Below are 20,088 nucleotides of genomic sequence, written 5' to 3'. Positions count from 1 at the left end.
GCATTTTCTAAAACCTGGTAAACAAAAGTACTAATTAATAAAGCTCTACATCAACTGTTCACAGCACCTGTTCACATAATGAGCCTATCCGACCCAAGGCAAGTCCTCCATCAGTTCTGGTGACAACAGCAGTTCCCACCTGCAGAAATCATTGTTTTCAAAGTCAGAACTCAAAAGCATGACATACGTGAAATTTCTGTAGGGTTTGAACATCGGTTAACAATATTGTAACAGACCGTAGTTGTAATGTAGAATCATACAACTACAGGTACTTAAGTACACTTCAACAAAGAGATGCTAAGCAGAAATAACTCCACTGTTATTAATATCTTTGGTCTATTTTCTGCACAGGACTTAAACCAGACAACAACTTGAGGAAGCAACTATTCACAAAGGAAAACAGAACTCTGATCAGCTAGAAAAGATTTACTAGAATCTCTTTTCTTTTCCATTTCCGGGATTCAACCAGTGCTTCTCCAAGTTTTGGGTATGCAAGGACAGGTTTTTACCATTTTGGGAAAGGCAAATGAATTTCCAGATCTTGGGGATAGCTTTATTATAGAAATATAAGAAAATTTGAATTTTAAATTTTAGAATAAGCTTATTAAAAAATAGCTTAAGAGTGAGTGAATAGAAGCTAAATCATAAAAATTACAAACAATGAGCTGAATTTGCAATGGCATTCCAGCAATCCAATAATCCATACATGATCATGATGACCTAATATAATTTTTGAACTTTATTAATATCAATAAAAGTAAAAGAGTACGAGCGTGCTAAAATTCATATAAGACAAACATCAGAATGACAAATTGGCAATGCCAAAACAAGATATGTTTAGATAGTTTAAGCAACAAGCATCAAAATTAGAGTCACCATTCAAAGAAAACATCTGAAACTAGACTTCGTCACAGGATTTAATAGACTTGACTAGATCCTATAACATGACTTGAACCAATATCTCTTGCACATCATGGCCCTCACCAACCTATTGTGGTTCCTTGTGCTCTACATCCCACCGTGTATTGGGCTTTACTTGAACTCAAGTGTCTTGCAGTCACTGGAATGCAGGGCGCTACACATAGCAACACACTTTTCCACAATCTTCAATGTAAGTCTGTTCCTATTAAGAATAGTGCATAAAACTATAAGAAAACCAGATCCTCTCAGAAATAGAGGAACCAGAAATGTTTTTGAAAAGAGGTGAATAAAAAGTCTACACAGCCACCTTGATGGCCCATATATTCACCACCGATTTTATTGTCCTATGTCAAAGTGTGCCCATCAATCTTTGTTGAACTCTTGCACACATTGAGTTCAATAGATTTGATCCATTTAGTTCTGATTAGAGAAGCTCGCTTTGCAGTATGTGTGTATGTACATATATCAGGGCCTTAGTGAGGCAATTCCTAAACTCAATGTCATCAAAAAAATATTCTCTCAAGCCTCTGCAATTACTATTTTAGGTTCAATGCATACGCAACAATGTATAGAAGAGTCTATAGTTTTTCCCACTCATATTTAATGATGGGTTGAATATGCTCAAAATAAAATTGTGCAGTAAAGTATCTCTCAAGTGGCAAATTTTCTGCCCAAGAATGCTATCAATTATTTCATAGACCTCTCCAAGGCTAGTGTGTGTAGAATACTCGAATCTAATGGGACTAAGAAAAGTAGACCAAAAAATGTGATATATCTTATATTTGACAAAAGAAATATGAGGCAAATCAGGTCTCAGCCAATTTTTAAAAGAGCTCTGCATTCAGGTATTTTGGAGTTTGCTGTTTTTGCAAGAGAACTAAAAGCAGTTGGCTTGTATTCGCTAGTGCTGTAGTTATCACCATTGCTCGGAGTAATTTTGTGCAAGCGTGAGTATGTTACTCTTATCATCAAATTGATCATGTGATTATTATCTCTCCTATTTTTTCACAGTCCTCTTCAAGAGTCTTTACTTTCTGTTGTTCTGTTTATGACTGTGAAAGTGGATCAGATGATCCAAATCTGTTTTGCTTAATTTTAGTTGAGTTTTGGTTCAGTTAAAAACCGTTGATTTACTCTGCAAGTCTTGAGCTTTCTGTTGAAAGAATCTGAGGTTTTTTTTTTCGTGTCTGTAAGTTATAGAAGAGAAGAACTAATCATATCCATTAGTAAGCTCTGCATTCATATTTCAGGATTAATAAGAGAAGTCATTCATAGCTTTGCATTCATATTACCGAATGATAAGAAAGATCCATTGAATGTTCTGCATTCATAAACCTGATTCAACAAAGAACTATTCGTACTCTTACATTTCTACTGCTGAACTGAGAGAAAGAATCGTTCGTAGGCTCTGCATTCATATTGCAGGTTTGATAAGAAGATTCATTTGTATCTCTGCATTCATATTACTGATTGTCAAGAATGGTCCATTGAAGTTTTGCATTCATATTTTTTATTATGTAAGAAAGAACCAACCACAGATATGCATTCATGTGTCTTTCTTTAAATATGGAAATTTTAGATGTCTGATTTATTGTGGGATGCATCTGTAAATCTTTCAATCTGCTATGTCACTGAAACATTTAGATAAATGAACAAGCCGCCTGCCCCAAGTATAATAAGGAACTGTATAGAAGGGGATCTGTCATGAATCATAGAACTTGTTTCTTTTGAGCTTGAGTATAATATAAATCTGTTTGCTTGTGTATGATCAACCCTGGGATGGGAGATGTGTATTGTTATATGGCATGATTCCTTAGTACAAGGAAGCCATCAGGATGTGTCTATCCATATAACAAGGCCAGAAGACCCTTAAAAGAGTCTAGTGGTGACACTGACTGCACAAGGAATGTGCTTGTACTTTCAAAACCTTGGCCAGGGTGGTACTATGCTCCACATAGTATTCGCCAGTCACTAGAAACAGTACTGCAATGTCCGACTATGAAGGTCAACTAGTAGGCAAAGATGCCCATAGGATGGCTGGCTATAGCAGCTGTAGGTACACCAAGTATTGGATGGCCAGAAAATGGAAACCACCTTCATGTGCCCCTAGGAAGGAATAGGCTACCATAGTGTGGAAGTTGTACGGGTGACTGTTAGGTCACAATTAAAGATACGAGGTTGGGTGGTAAAAACCCCTGATGATACTTTTTTGCCAATGGATGATGAAAGCCAAAAAAAGGAACTGGAAAGGAACAGCAAATACAGGTACTTTGTTATTGCACTTCTCAAAAATTATAATGTTCAGTTATATTCTTAGTTAATTCTCATACTTAATTTCCTTTGATGCTCACTGAATTAATTAAATTCAGCTTCATGTAAAATGCAGTTGGTAACTTCCTTTTGGTTGATTAGTGTAACTTGCTTTTCATGTTCATAGGAAAATGAAAGTTAGTTATTCAGTTATATTACTTTGATGAATTGCTTTGATCGCAAGGTAAAAATTGCCTTTTTAGGATAGTATGGTTGGGATGTTACACACCTAAAACCTCAAAACAATAGGAGATCAAAACCTCTACACTAAAACCATAGCCGATGTAAGATCATAGTTATGAAACTCGCCTGGGATCACTAAAAGTCACCCAGTCCTAAGGCAAATAAATCTGACCAAGTCTGGGGCACCCATGAACCAGGTAGCCAGTGAATCTAGTAAAGCTCAGAAAATCTACAAGACTCCCCGAAGCAAACAAGTCCTGCAAGAAATGCTGCTGCTCAAACCAAACATCTCCTAAAAAGCAATTATTTCATTTGCAACAACAAGGAAGAAGCAAATGTTTCTTCAATGCAACTTGGGCAGGTTTGTAGCATCCCTCGATGCATTTAAAAGAGTCCAAAGTTGAATTGGAACATCCCACCAGCACCAGCTAGAGGAGGTTTGTAGCATCCCTTAAGGCATTTGGAAGAGGCCAAAGTTAATTTGGAGTACCCCACCATTTAGCTAGAGGTAATTTTAAGACGTATTTTCGTGTTTTGAATCTTATTCGTTTTGGTTTTATTTTTTCCAATTTCACATGTCTTCTACATTTGTTTAATTATTTTTGAGATTCAAGGTGCAAGAAATTTTTTAAAAATTGAGAGAACAAGTATTCCCATTTCGTCCTTTTATCTCTTTTATGAGATTTCTAATTTCTTATCTATTTTTTTAGATGTCAAACACAACTCTCGTTCTTTTTTCTGATTTGTTAAACTTACTTAAATCCTACTTCAAATTTATAAATTTTTGTAATGTTGGGCCTACTCAAAAAGGATCTTATAGGAAACATGCCATCCCAAGGACTACAAAAGGGAGTTGGCTTAAAAATAATGTAAGGTAAAAATTAGTGGAGAAGTCCACAATAAATTGAAATATCACCTTGCACAAATGTCATGCTAAGATATTACTTTGCCCAACTACACCTCTTGGGTTGTGTGCAAGGTACAAAGTCAATTAGGGACTTTTGATAAACAAAAGGAACTAAAAGAGGTGGCAGCCATTCATGAAGAATCTTCTTCAATCCTCCACCTCCATTCTCTAAATTTTCAACCACTAATGGCAATGGCAATGGTAGTGGCAGTCGTAGCACAAGCCTTGGGCCTAGAGATTATCAAACTATATTAGATTGATATGTTGTACCATGTCCAACTCCAAGTGCCCAACCATTACTTGAAAGCATGGATTGCAATAGGTACCAGCATGATGCAGCAAGAAGTGCAATCGTCCACTTTTGGTTCTACTATTCCATTTCAATTTACACACCCAAGTAATTGATTAATACTTAGTTTTAAAATATGTTACTTGATTTTTTTGGCTTTTAAAATTATTAATTTAGATATTTGTAGCTTTGTAGAATTTAAAGTTTAGCTCAAAATTTCCGATGCAAGGTTTTTGTAATGTCCCCTTTTTGCCTAGCACGTCAATAAATAAATAAAGACTAATGCTAGCCTACTATCTATTCTCCCCATAGGCTAAAGTATTGAGCTAATAAAAGAAGGTTAAGTGTTTAATTAATTAAAAAGGAGTGATAAGATATATTGCTAATATGAATTTAATTGGTCATTGGCAATTATCAAAAAGGGGCTAACTTAAGTTATGATTTGAGCCTTTCTAGCCCATGGGGGTGAATTATTAAATGTGAGACATATTATTATGCCTGAACTGTTACATTAAAGAACTCGAAGAAGGAAATCAGTACCTTTTTGGTTACAGATTCTCATAAAATCTTTGATTGGGGTTTGGAATCTCATTCTATTATGAGATGTTGATTTGTTACTTGATAATTTCTCCATTGTTGCTGATTTGACAGTAGCAGCCATATTTGAGGACGGAAACACTTGAATATTCGTATGTTGGACAAAAACCCAACACAACTTGAGAGGTGGACTCACTCCAAGTTTATCATTGAGCAGATTTCTATTGTTTTAAACAGGTTTCGGAGCAAAACTTATGCATGTTCTAGCATTGCAATAGCAGTATCTTTGATGTAACAGCCATCCATGCTTTATATCAGAATCATTACCAATAGATTTGTGTTTATAATCAATTGTTTCCTTGGAAATCTCTATCATTTCCTTGGAAATCTCTATCATTTCCTTGCATGCTTGCATTTGTTATTTTGTAAAGAAATGGAGCAAAACATGTCAAGATTTGAATACCCAGATCAGATTTGAGAGAGTATCCAAGTTCGAGATATTTTAGGGTTGACATGGTTGACTAGGCTTTCAATTAGCACAATTTATGACTTCCAATGAAGGAGATCGTACATGCAAGTTTGTATTTTCATTTCCATTTGGTTCATTTTACTAATTTATCAATTATATTAATTTCATTTGTTTAAGATTTTATATTTTCTTTCGCAACTCATAGAACAATTGCTAATCTAGTGAAGTCCACAACAAGCTATGTATGCGAGAGCACAGATGGGGCAAGAAAGGGCATTAAACCCATCTATGGTGGGATTAAGGATAAGTATTGTCCTATTTGGGACATCATCAATTACACATGGCACCATCAACTTCACAAGCCCTTAGATAAAATTGCCTACTTCTTGAATTCAACATTCCAATTCCACTTGGATTTCAAGGTGGCTAAGGAGGTTTTGAGTGAGCTCTACACAATCATTGAAAGAATGGAACTGAATCCTTATATTGGAGAAAATCTTGTCTCTACGATTGAGATCTACAAATGTGTGCAAGAGGACCTCTTTGAGCAATATATTTATAAGGCAACTCAAACAACATGAAATCTATTTAAGTGCTTTAATTGTTACACTTTTCCTTTTCTCCATTAATACTGAAACTTAGAGTTGAACAATGGATTGAATTCGATTTCTTCTTATTTCAACTCAATGGTAGGAGAGGGGAGAGGTTTGGTGCTAAGGTGCCAAAATTCATGAGAAACGCGATTCATTTATTAAATCAACCATGCAACACTTTAGGATGCAAGCACAGTATGAGAACCTAATTTGAGGCACAACAATGCAATATCCCCTTTTTGCCTAGCATGTCAATAAATAAATAAAGGCTAATGCCAGCCTATTATCTATTCTCCCCATTGGTTAAAGTATTAAGTTAATAAAGTACACTAAGTGTTTAAGTAAATAAAGAGGAAAAGGCTGTAGCTATTGTTAATATGAATTTAATTATTCATTGGCAATTATTGAAAAGTGGCTAACTTAAGTTATGACTTAAATCTTTCCAAAGCCATGAGAGTGAATTATTAAATGTGAGGCAAATATTATTAATTGCCTAAGTTGTTACATAAAAGAACTCAAAGAAGGAAATTGATAGCTTTTCAGCTGGGGATTCTTATGAAACGTTCGATTGGGGTTTGGAGTCTCATTCTATTATGAGATGTGAATTTGTTACTTGATAATTTCACCACTGTTGCTGATTTGACAGTAGCAGCCATATTTGAGGACGGAAACCCTTGGATATTCGTATAGGTTGGACAGAAACCCAACACAACTTGAGAAGTGGAGTCACTTTGAGTTCATCATTGAGCATATTTTTATTGTTTTAAACAGGTTTTGGAGGAAAATTCATGCATGCTCGTCATTCTAATAGCAGTATATTTGATGCAACAGCCATGCATATTTTATATCAGAATCATTACCAATAGATTTGTATTTGTAATCAATTATTTCCTTAGAAATTTATATCATTTCGTTGCATGTTTAGTTTGCATGCTTGCGTGTTATTTTGCAATGAGATGAAGCAAAACATGTTAAGACTTGAATACCAAAATCAGATTTGAAAGAGTATCCGAGTTTTGGATATTTTCATGGTATCAGAGCTCCAAATTCTGCCAGCTTATGGGGTTTATTGGTGTATGAAAGAAATTTCAGTTGCATGTCAGATTTTTCAGTTGCATGTCAGCTTTTTCAATTGCATGTTAGCTTTTTTCGTTACATGTCAAGATTTTCAGTTGCATTTGTGCACAATTAGATTGAATCACCAACACTAAGTATCTAGTCTTTAGTGAAGAGAACCTTGCATGAGTTGACTTGTAATAACCCTATTTGGTTATAGCTAAATCAAGCATCAATTTCTTTCACATTTCGATGGTTTGACATATTGTCAAGCACTTAGCAAGCAGCCCAATTACCACTAAATCTATGATGTCTTTAATTTTCAAACACAATATCAGGATGTACAACAAACTGATCACAAATTTACTTAATTTTGGCCTTATAAGTTTTGCATAAATAAATAACAAATGCCAATAAAGAATTCTGAAATGATTCACACTAGCCTATGAATTCATTCATCACCAAACCATATAGCAATATAATGAAAAGGGAATTTAATTGTTGGCTGATTATAAATCAGAATTTGAAGCCAACTTGTTTAATTTCAAACTATGTAATATAAACTGAATTTTACAAATTAAGAACCTTGTCTTTGCAATAGAATGTAATTGCAAAGTCAAACTGAAAGCCGCCTGGTCCAATTTCAATCTAGCGTTCACAGTCTACCCTTACAAATGCTGCCCAAAACTGATTTAGAAATCATGCCAAATATAAGAACCCTTGGCATTCAAGTTGTAAACCCAACACACTAATTCTGATGCAAAACGAACAAACTGGGGTATCCAGAATTACCAAACTCCAATCTGCAAACTAAACCCTCGTCCAGCAACAGAGAAATTATAATATTCAATTGTATAAATGCTCCTCAGCCACAGTTAATACAGAAAGAGGAGACGATAATAAAACTCAAAAGTCCACAATACCTCAGCTGTGGATTCTCAGAATTAAATCTACAATACTTCAATTGTAGATCCCAAATCCTTATACTTCAGCAAGGGCACAAACTTCAGACTCAGAAATGTCACAAAGACAACAAGAGCAAAATAAGATAATCAAAAAATTAGATCCTTTACTTATCAAATAAGCTCGTATTTATGATCTCCAAATGGCACAAAGTTTCCCAAATGAACTTCACTTAGGAAGCTTCCCACATATAAAATTAAAATATAATAAAGAGTCATTATAAACTGATTTATTAATTGTTTTTGGCTCCAAAAATGACCTTTTCCATCACAACTTAAAATTCTGACATGTAAGCCACTATTTCTTATTCCCATGATTTAACACTTTTCGTCTTGGTTCCAACGAGCTATGATACTGAGGTCACCAACCAACAACACTATCAAAAATAGGAACCTTGGCATATTTATATGAATAATAATAATTCACCCATCTTGCGAAAACAACTGAAGAGGCATCAGAATCGAAATCTAACAACACCAAAGTGATCCTAATGATGAAAGATGACAAATGAACCTAACGGGGTGACTTACTATAAATAGATGCTCCCTCCAAGATTCTTGGAGCTCAAACTAGAAGCTCGAAATAAAAACTGAGAGCATCCTCCAACTCCTCTAACTCAACTGAGCTCATCGGAACTAACAGATTGACTTACTATAAATAGTAAGTCCCTCAAATAGAGCCAAAACACGCCATAGGCTGCTCGAAAGCCTATAACCACACAACTGAGACCCTCAAATCCCACTGTCAACTCACAAGGGTCACCATGGTGAACTGACCTGGCCAACTACAGGAACCTGCTAAAATGGGGACATTACATGACTAGGCTCATCTAAAGGCAAAGGTAATAGCGATGGCATACGAGATGGACAAAGAATGAGCAAACCCCTAAAATGTTGGTGTCACTTGTACATATGAAAATATCATGTTTGTGTAATCAAGGACTTATCCTAGATGCATCCACAATATTTTTCATACATCTACAGATGTTAAAATGAGTGGCACAGACTCCTTTGAGCCATGGTTGTACTTTTAGTTTTTATATTTTTCTTTGAGTGTGATAGATTTCATAATCCATGAGTTTTATATACACAACAATATTTATATATTTTAAAACGTTGTTTCATTCAGCTAAATTCTACATGCGTACACATTATTTATGCATACTTATTTATGTGATCAAAGTAGGTTCTATTTGTTTAGCTTATTATGCTTTTAAACATTATCTATTGAACTATGCATAATAAAAGCTTTAAATCCTTTTCAATCTATATATTTCATTTCTTTCACTCTATTGAGTCTTGGCCAAGTCTATGTTAAAGTCAAAAATTAGATTGCCAAGCCCATGCCAAATTCAAGTCTTCTAGCTACATAGTAGATGGTGCAATGATGTCTACTTGGTATAATATAATTAATAAGTAGGAGATGATTTCCACAGCTACTCAAATTGTGATGTGAATATCAGGATTTAACTGTGTGATTGTGAGTCAAACTCGATGACCCATGTTTCATGAGTAGTGATTCAACATGAATCCATCTCTCATGAGAATAAATGGAACAGTTAGCACTCATTGGATCTAGGTGATGCTCACAGGGGTGAAGCACCGGGACTTCCCGGGAGGTCACCCATCCCAGTACTACTCCAGCCTGAGCGCGCTTAACTACGGAGTTTCCTCCATAGTTAAACCCAAAGCTTGCAACCCCATTTGCAAAACCTTCACCAAGTGTTGTGCCTTATGAACCATTCATTAGAAAGCCCCTTAAGCTCATCAATTGATAAGTAGGAGATGATTTCCACAGCTACTCAAATTGTGATGTGAATATCAGGATTTAACTGTGTGATTTTGAGTCAAACTCGATGACCCATGTTTCATGAGTAGTGATTCAACATGAATCCATCTCTCATGAGAATAAATGGAACAGTTAGCACTCATTGGATCTAGGTGATGCTCACAGGGGTGAAGCACCGGGACTTCCCGGGAGGTCACCCATCCCAGTACTACTCCAGCCTGAGCACGCTTAACTACGGAGTTTCCTCCATAGTTAAACCCAAAGCTTGCAACCCCATTTGCAAAACCTTCACCAAGTGTTGTGCCTTATGAACCATTCATTAGAAAGCCCCTTAAGCTCATCAATTGATAAGTAGGAGATGATTTCCACAGCTACGGAAGTACCGGTGCTTCACCCCTGTGAGCATCACCTAGATCCAATGAGTGCTAACTGTTCCATTTATTCTCATGAGAGATGGATTCATGTTGAATCACTACTCATGAAACATGGGTCATCGAGTTTGACTCAAAATCACACAGTTAAATCCTGATATTCACATCACAATTTGAGTAGCTGTGGAAATCATCTCCTACTTATCAATTGATGAGCTTAAGGGGCTTTCTAATGAATGGTTCATAAGGCACAACACTTGGTGAAGGTTTTGCAAATGGGGTTGCAAGCTTTGGGTTTAACTATGGAGGAAACTCCGTAGTTAAGCGCGCTCAGGCTGGAGTAGTACTGGGATGGGTGACCTCCCAGGAAGTCCCGGTGCTTCACCCCTGTGAGCATCACCTAGATCCAATGAGTGCTAACTGTTCCATTTATTCTCATGAGAGATGGATTCATGTTGAATCACTACTCATGAAACATGGGTCATCGAGTTTGACTCAAAATCACACAGTTAAATCCTGATATTCACATCACAATTTGAGTAGCTGTGGAAATCATCTCCTACTTATCAATTGATGAGCTTAAGGGGCTTTCTAATGAATGGTTCATAAGGCACAACACTTGGTGAAGGTTTTGCAAATGGGGTTGCAAGCTTTGGGTTTAACTATGGAGGAAACTCCGTAGTTAAGCGCGCTCAGGCTGGAGTAGTACTGGGATGGGTGACCTCCCGGGAAGTCCCGGTGCTTCACCCCTGTGAGCATCACCTAGATCCAATGAGTGCTAACTGTTCCATTTATTCTCATGAGAGATGGATTCATGTTGAATCACTACTCATGAAACATGGGTCATCGAGTTTGACTCAAAATCACACAGTTAAATCCTGATATTCACATCACAATAATATAATTATCTTAGCCCTCTCCTCAAGTTTCATTTTGGTACAAAGGCCAACCACTTTATCTACTGTATTTTTTCCTAAAAATGACAATGCGGAGTTATATTGTTGAATTGAAGGCCACGGATACCTTATTTCCCTCCAAAACTAATGTCTCTTCATATTACATGTAGTGGGTTGTCTTTATATACGTTCTTGTTGTATCATGTAGCTCAACTTTTGTTTAATCAATATAATTCCTTTGCTCAGTGTGGACATAGCCACAATTGTGGTGAACCACGACAAATTATGGTGTTCTTTTTCTCTCATAAATTACTATCATTATTTATGTTCTGTTTTTGTTCTTCATCATTTGCAATTGGTATCAGTGCGGGTTGAAGCTGTTGGTTGGAAATTCGGTGATTGAATTTCCTCAATATGGAATAATCAAAAATAGAGAAATTCCTTGGGAAGAACTTTGGTCTATGGAAGGTGCAGATGGAATCTCTATTGATTAAGCAAGATCTTTCGCTTGCATTAGAAAGCAAACCAAAGAAGTCGACAACGATATCAGATGAAGATTGGGTAAAGATGGACAAGAGGGCGAAAGCAATAATCATTCTTTCATTGTCTAGTAACATGTTGTTCAACGTCACAACTGAAAAGACTTCTAAATAATTATGGGTGAAATAGTCTTCCATGTATGTGTCATGTCCCCATTTTGGCTGACATCATTTAGCGTGCCGGATTAGTCTATCACAGGCTCTCATAGACTGGTGGTGATGTGGAGAGTCAACCAGCGACTATTTGGCAGTATTTTGTCCTTACAGTTGATTAATGATTTGGGCCTATGTTTGTTATAAAGTAAAGTTACTTTATTCGGGCCCAATTTTATAATTTGATGTTGAGATGCACTTTTTATTATAAAGTAATATTTTATAAAAGTGCACTTTATTTCATAAGAATATTTGGATGCTTCTAGAATGTTTAAGTGACTTCTAGATCCAATTTGTATTTCTCTCTTGACATCAGATTGTGATTCAGTCATATAATCTATTGTGGAGCCCAGTTGGTCTTCAAATAGTCTATTGGTCTTTGGGAACGAAGTCTCCCTTAGATTTGCGTAACTGAGGAAGTGGAATATCTTCTGAAGGGTTGCACATTTGGAAGTAATACTATAGTCACTTCAGCTAGGGCATCATTGGGCCTAAGGCCATTTTCAGCATTTCAAGAGGCATTTTTAGCAGAGCCAAAATTATAGGAGGCCGTTTTTAGAAGGTCCAAAATTATAAGAAGCCATTTTTAGCAGGGCTGAAATTATAGGAGGCTGTTTTAGCAAGTCCAAAATTATAGGAAGCCATTTTTAGCAGATCCGAAATTTTAGGAGGCTTCTTTCAGCAGACCCGAAATTATAGAAGAAGAGCATTTTTTGAGGATTATTCATTTTAAGTCATGGATTGATTGCAAGACATCTTTAGAAGACTTAATTGTGGTGGAGGAAAGATTTATAGCAGCTGGTTCATTTTTGGTACAAGTCTAATCCAATTTTCAGAATTTCAGGATAGGGCTTTGGAACCACATTTTTGTTCATATCTTCCTCATTACTCAACATATCATTTTGGGTATTTTTGCATTGGATTTCTATCGTCGAGGAGAATAAGATAGGTGTATTTTGGAGTTCCAAAATGCAATGATTTATTTTTAAGGAATTTTTCAAAACTCCTTGACATTTTCGAAAATTTGCAAGGAAGTACATTTTCAGATTTGGGGTGACTTTGGCTTGGGTGTTGGCATCTTCAGCATTGGTAAAAATTATTACAGCCATCTACAATCAGGTTCTTCACCTTTCATTTGGCATTTGGCATATTTTCTAAGAAATGTATGTTTTCAGCTGAGTACAAAATATAGCTTCAGCACTTTACTATTTTACATTGTACTTGTCTTTATTTGCCATTTGGCATTATTGGTATCATTGCAATTAAGGAGATAATAGTTGCTGGTGTCATTTGAGCAATTCAATATCATTTATTATCAGCTAGTTAGTTTGCATACCTATTGTTTGTAAAAATGCCAGTTGGCTGTAGGTGTTCATTTCTCATGCTTAGATCATATATATGCATTGAATATTGCCAAAATTAGTTGCAAATTCATGTTAGGTCATTGTTTAGACAATCTAGAGTCTTCCTGCAAGCATTCTTACTGATGCAAATTGAAGAGAAGAGTCATTTTAGCAAACTGAAAAGTTATATCAGTCATATGACCCATTGTATGCAAAGTGTTTGACAAAATCCTTCGAGCCTTCAATCAGCATTTTAAGGTCAGATTTGAGCAAGGTCATTACAGTATGAAATGGCTTCAGCATCCAATAAAATCTTTAATATGAAAAGATTATACAATCTGAAAATAAGAGAAGGTGGAGTTATTTTGAACCACCTTAATGAATTCAACACCTTACCTAATCAATTAACTTCGGTGAATATCAATTTGGATATGAGATCAAGGCTATCCTATTGATGTGCTCGTTAACAAACAACTGGAAAGGAGTTGTGATGGCAGTAGCCAACTCTACTAAGCAAAGATATGAGGAGAAAGCATCAACAGCCTTCACCCAGTAATGCTCTAAGGTCAACATTGAAAATGGGGGAAGAACCCATAGTAGAGGCAACAATCATAACCGGAGACAATCTAAATCTACAAAGAGATCGAAGTCAAGAGGCAGAAATAGTGAATGTTGGTTTTGTGGAAAGGTTGGACATTTGAATAGAAATTGCTAGTCTTACAAAAGGGCCCAAGAAAAAGTGTGGAATAGCAAAGCCAATATGGCCTATGACAAGAATGATAGTGTCTTAGTCCTTACAACATCAGACACCTCTTCAGATTCTTGGGTGTTAGATTTTGGAGCTTCTTTTCATTCTACCTCTTGCATGGAATATTTTACATATTACCAAGAAAGGCAGTTTCAGAAAGTGTTTCTCAGTTATAACAAGTCATGTGAAATAGTCAAAAAAGGTGATGTTATCTTGCAGCTGGAAGGAGAATGTCAATGGGTGTTGAAAGATCACCGTGTTCCCAAATTAAGGAAAAATCTGATTTCAATTAGTCAGCTACTCACACAAGGCTGCCATACCTCTTTTCTTCTGAATTCTTGGAAAGTAACCAAAGGTTCCATGATTATTGCCAAAGGCAATAAGGTTGGTAGTTTGTATCTTTTCAAAAGTCCTACTAAAGGAGGAGCTGCTATGACCGTTGTGGGCAGCAATGTGGCTCTTTGGCATCAAAGGTTAGGCCACATGAGCAAGAAGGGGTTTGAGATTATGCTCAAATGGGATCAACTACAAGGTCTTCAATCAGCAAATTTGGATTTACAAACATTGTCTCTATTGAAAACAAAGACAGATCAGCTTCTTGAAGGATGGACATGATCTCAAGACCACACCATTGGAACTAGTGCACTCGAATGTCTTTTGTCCTACCGAGGTAACTTCTTTCAGAGGTGCAAGCTACTTTGTTATTTTCCTTGATCATTGTACTAGGAAAGTTTGGATTTATATGATGTCTAGAATTTCTGAAGCATTTTTAAAATTCAAAATTTTCAAAGCCCTTGTTCAAAACCAAAGCGGTCACAAAATTAAATGCTTGAATATGGATACAGGCAGTGAATTTTGTTTGTTAAAGTTTGATAGCTTTGTGCAGATAATGGCATTTGAAGGGTGAAAGTTGTCCCCTTCACCCCTTAAGAAAATGGGGCAGCGGAAAGGCTTAATAGAACCATCCTTAAGAAAGCTCGGTGCATGCTTTCAAATGTTGGCTTAGGTAAAGAATTATGGTCTAGAGCATGTGATACAGCAGAATATCTAATTAATTAGAGTCCTTCATCATGCTTGGATTTCAGAATTCCAGAAGAGGAATGGCTAGGTAGAAAGATTTCATATTCACACCTTCGAGTTTTTGGTTGTCCAGCCTTTGTTCATATTCCTAAAGAGAAGAGGAGCAAGTTGGATCCCAAATCACAACAATGCATATTTCTTGGGCATGGAGAAGATCACTTGGGTTCAGACTTTGGAGCTTAACAGATAAGAAGATTATTAGGAGAAAAGATATAGTTTTCAATGAGACTATGTTTCCTAATTTGAATGAAGAGACATATGTCAAAGAATATATCCCTCTAATAGATATTACCAACAATGGCACTAATTCCTCGCACGGACACACAGCTACAATATCACAGGCAATGATTGGCATTTTTTTTGTAGATAACAATCGACTTCTCCAAAGTCCAATGAAATGCTCTTCTCAGACGGGACGGACTCGAGAGAAAAAAAATTCAAAATCAATCTAACATGGCGATCCCCTACAATTGAATAGTCCTGACACAAATGAAAACAGGATTGGGGATTTGCATTTATCATCGCTAGGAACACGATGGACAACATTCCTTACCCACCGCGCTTAGCATCTTCTACATAGCTTCATAATCACAAAGATGCTCAAAGACATGCCACAATGAACCCATTTGTCTTAGCAAACAATGACATGGCAAATGTCAAGTCCTCTCTACAACGAAAACATGAGCTTGATAGCAGAGCTTTGACTCCAAATAACATTGATCAAAATGTTGAACAAAGGCCAAAACGCGGGGATGTTTCAACAGACTTAGACGTTGTCACAACGCATGATTGGCAGCTTGCGCAAGCAACAATTAATGAGCCACAACATGAGCTAAGACAAATAATGGATCATACACTTCATTCTGTTGAACACAGGTAGAATTCCAGAATTGTCCCATGACTACCATGAGTCGCAAACACAAATCGCAAGGCAAATTAAGATTCTCAAATGCGTGCACAAATTTTGCCCACAAGGAACAAGACTTGGATGTCTCTCAGGTAGAATCACCCATTCTGCAAACTAAGTAAGACATCAATTCCCAAGCTAATAAGACATAGAAACAGGGGACTATACCATCTGAACATAATAGTGAGGGGAGTCTTCAAAATATGAATAGAAGAGCAACAGTTATTGGTTCTTCAGTCGAATTAATTCCTAGATTAATTGACTTTGTTAAAGATAGAAACAGAAAATTCAATACCTCAATTAAGATAGGCTACAGGGTAGTGAAGGATGCCTACCAAATATTTAAATGTGAATTACTATTCTCTGAGAAAGTTGAGCCTGAAATTTGAATTTTAGATGAGATTGAACCCCCAAGTTATAATGAAGCTTGCAAGGTTGTTGATTGTGCAAAATGGAAGGAGACAATGCAGGATGAAATGGAGTCCTTCAAACAAACAAGATTCGGGATTTGGTAACTCTTCCACCAAATTGAAGACCACTTAAGAACAAGTAGATGTACCAATTCAAAGAAGGAGAAAAAGGCAATAAATACTACAAGGCTAAACTAGTAGTAAAACGGTGTTTCAAAGAAATCTTCTCATCAGTTGTTAAGATGACGACTATACAAATAGTCTTGGGATTGGCAGCTGTATGGGATCTTGAATTGGAGCAGCTCGATGTTAAGACCACATTCTTAAATAGTGATGTGGATGAGAAGCTATATATGGAGCAGCCTCAAGGAGTCATCAAAAAATGACAAAAACACCTTTGCTGTAGATTGAACCAGAGCTTGTATAGGCTCAAGCAAGCCTCAAGACGGTGGTATTTAAAATTTGATTTTCTTCATGCTTGAACAAAACTTCACAAGGTATGAGTTAGATCCACGTGTTTATGTCAAGCAAGTTCCTAATGCTGAGTTCGAGGCAATCATATTTTGAATTTGATCACTTCATGGTTGAACAAAACTTCACAAGGTGTGAATCACATTCATGTGTTTATTTCAAGCAACTTCCTAATGGTGTGTTTGCCATTCTCCTACTCTATGTTGATAACACGTTGGTAGCTGGTACAAGTACAAGGATTGTTCATGAGTTAAAAGAACAATTGGCAAGAAGGTTTGTGATGGACTTACGGGCAGCTAAGAAGATTCTTGGCATCATGATCACTAGAGATAGAAGAAAGGAGATTTTGTTGTCACAAAGGCATACATTGACAAAGTAATAGGCAGATTTGGTATGCTTGATGCTAAGGTGGTTTCTACTCCTTTTGCTGCTCATTTCCATTTAACGTCTAATTTATGTCCAAAAACACAAGAGGACAAGGAATTTATGGAAGCTATTCCTTATTAATCTACAGTTGGTAGCATTATGTATGTCATGGTTTCCATGCGGCCCGACGATGTGGGAGTTATGAGTATGATGTAGGAGCATCCTAGAGTAGTCAACAATCCTGTATGCAGGGGTTTCGAGCTCGGATTTGTGGAGTTATGGTTTGTGCAATTGGAGATGTGTTCGAGACATATTAGGGAACCTTGTCCTAAGTGCACATGATGATTGGAGTAATTGCCTTGAAGTTAGAGCCCTTTTGGTGACTGTTGGTCGCGTGTTCCTCTTTTACTGGGAGACATTGGATATTATATTTGCGAGCTTTGATTCGATGAAGTTGATGGGTGTACTCTTGGATTTGGACTGATGGATGGCACATGGATCTATACCTATGGGCACATACTCTTACATTGTCATATGGGTTAGTTATGCATTGCAAACTTGGAGCATGTCCTATTTAATTATTTAATGTTTTTTGTCAGCCCGACTTATGGCTTGAGGGTATATTTAATGTGAGTGTTTATTTAATGTAACTTGCTAAGCCGACCTATGGCTTGGTTTAATATAAGTAGAGAGTCTTGAGAAGTCTAGAGTCATTATTCATTCAGCATAGAGGAAGCAAGGAGTAGCTAGGAGAAGCAAAGTTGAGCAAAGCTAGTAGCTAAGTGTGGCCTTGAAAAACAAACAAGAAGGTTGCTTGGTAGCTTGCACGTACAAGTTTAGATTCTTCTTGGGATTCTACCAAATTGTTGTGCTATTACAGATCTGGGCTAGCTAGGAGTTGGATCTTGCGAGATCTTGCAGAACTATTATTGTAATTTTCTGATGTATTCAACCATAACCTGGAGACATTACAGCCGGGCATGTTGAATATAAATCTTATGATTCTATTATGAGAATTGGCATTGTTGGGGATCTAAATCTGTGTTATTGTTTATATTCTATTGTGTGGTTAATTGTTGGGGGCTAGGATATCTCCTATGGGGATTCTTGTTGAGTAAACATGGATTGGTTTCTGCAAATGTAATTACACTATCATTGTTATAGATATGTTCGAAATGCATATCCCAATCTCTTATAAATATAAGATTAGAAGACATGTCTCTATGATTAATCATTATTAGTTAATATATATTAATTATATAAATCACAATATAATATATGTATTATATATAGTATATATGTATAATATAATACACATATAATATTATATATATAGTATAATTATAATATTATATATATAATATATCGTATCAACATTATATATTAAGATTAAATCAATCCGACTATAACTATAATCTTAACATTCCCTCTTAGTTAGAGAGGATTGATATAGAACACATTATGCTCTTAAGGATATGAAGAGATATCATCTCAATATGATATTCCTAGAATGGTATATTTAAGGATATCAACATAAATCCACCAACGCACACATATATATTAACATATATTACATATGGAATTTGTTTCAATTCACTATGAGGCTAAATTTAGCAAAGAGAGAATTAAAGCAATTATAATACAAGATTTGAACACCAACTTAAGTGTGGTCTATGATAGATTTAAGTTATAGTGTCTGGCAAGATCCGGCCCGAAGTACCATAACAAACTGATTTTCATGGTGTCTGGCAAAATCCGACCCAAAGAACCGTGATGAGTTGATTATCAAAGTTTCCAGCAAAATCCGGCCCAAAGAACCATGATAACCCTTGTTCCAATACATTTTGGTGTTAGGAGATAGATCAACTATTGATAAAGTTGTCACCTTACAATAGTGACCTCACACATATAAAAAATTGTCACCTTTCATAAAACACAATAGCAAAAATTTAATCTTTCTGTTGGAACAACTTAATGAATTCTCTCATGATAACAAGTCTACCATTTATAAGATTGTCATCTTACAATGATTACCTTTTGTTTATATACATCAATGAAAGATTGTCACCTTCATTACATATCATATGCAAAATAGTAACCACCTATGAACCAAGTCAAAGGGTGGTACAAAGGCTTTCACCTCAATTCTCTCTAACAAAGAAGAATGCATTACAAGGAATTTTAATTAGAACTTATCCTCATAGAGAAGATATCATTCAAAAAGGATTGCACCTCAAAATTCTCCCTCTCAACAATGATCCTGGGAAGTTAGGTCCTCTAGTTACTCCATCAGAAGCTCTCTTCGCTCAAGGATGTCTTTTGAACTTCCTTTAAATTTGATATCAATCTTCCAACATTCTAATGATAAGTCATTACTTCCTCATGATATAGGAGTAGGCCCATCAAAATCATGCAATCACACACATGTATTTCTAGACTCCCTCTGAGTATCAATCTTTTAAGCTCCTATACTCCCTCTTAATGTAGAAGGATCTCATAATCATCAAAGATATTTGTTTCAAGAGCCTCACTTTATCCTTCTTGATCATCAGGGTCTTTGGAGTTACTATCATTAGATTGAGTTTGCACAATATTTAATTACATATGTAAAGTATCAACCTTCTTTTTCTATAAGAATATCCTCAACTTAAAGGAAAAGATCAAGGCAAATAACCCTTATAGTATGTATAGAACTACAAATAAGAGAGACTACAAATAAGAGAGACTACAAAAAGTAGATAAATGTAAAAGATAAGAATACTTATCTACACATGAAGATACATAAATT

At 36.0% G+C, this 20,088-nt stretch overlaps 1 protein-coding gene across 3 annotated transcripts in view; it reads right to left on the bottom strand.

Annotated features, from left to right (window-relative positions):
• Nucleotides 1-20,088, bottom strand: part of LOC149541765 (delta-1-pyrroline-5-carboxylate synthase-like) — a 214,169-nt gene that overhangs the window by 176,526 nt on the left and 17,555 nt on the right. For all 3 annotated transcript variants that reach the window (XM_089796874.1, XM_089796875.1, XM_089796876.1), the window contains one exon: nucleotides 68-139. In XM_089796874.1, the coding sequence (XP_089653000.1) occupies nucleotides 68-139 (72 nt within the window). The remainder of the gene's footprint in view (nucleotides 1-67; nucleotides 140-20,088) is intronic.

Source organism: Cupressus sempervirens, chromosome 8, assembly GCF_028749045.1.
Source record: "Cupressus sempervirens isolate cs-2001-9-10 chromosome 8, ASM2874904v1, whole genome shotgun sequence".
Lineage (NCBI taxonomy): Eukaryota > Viridiplantae > Streptophyta > Pinopsida > Cupressales > Cupressaceae > Cupressus > Cupressus sempervirens.
This window is presented reverse-complemented; position numbering and strand designations above follow the sequence as displayed.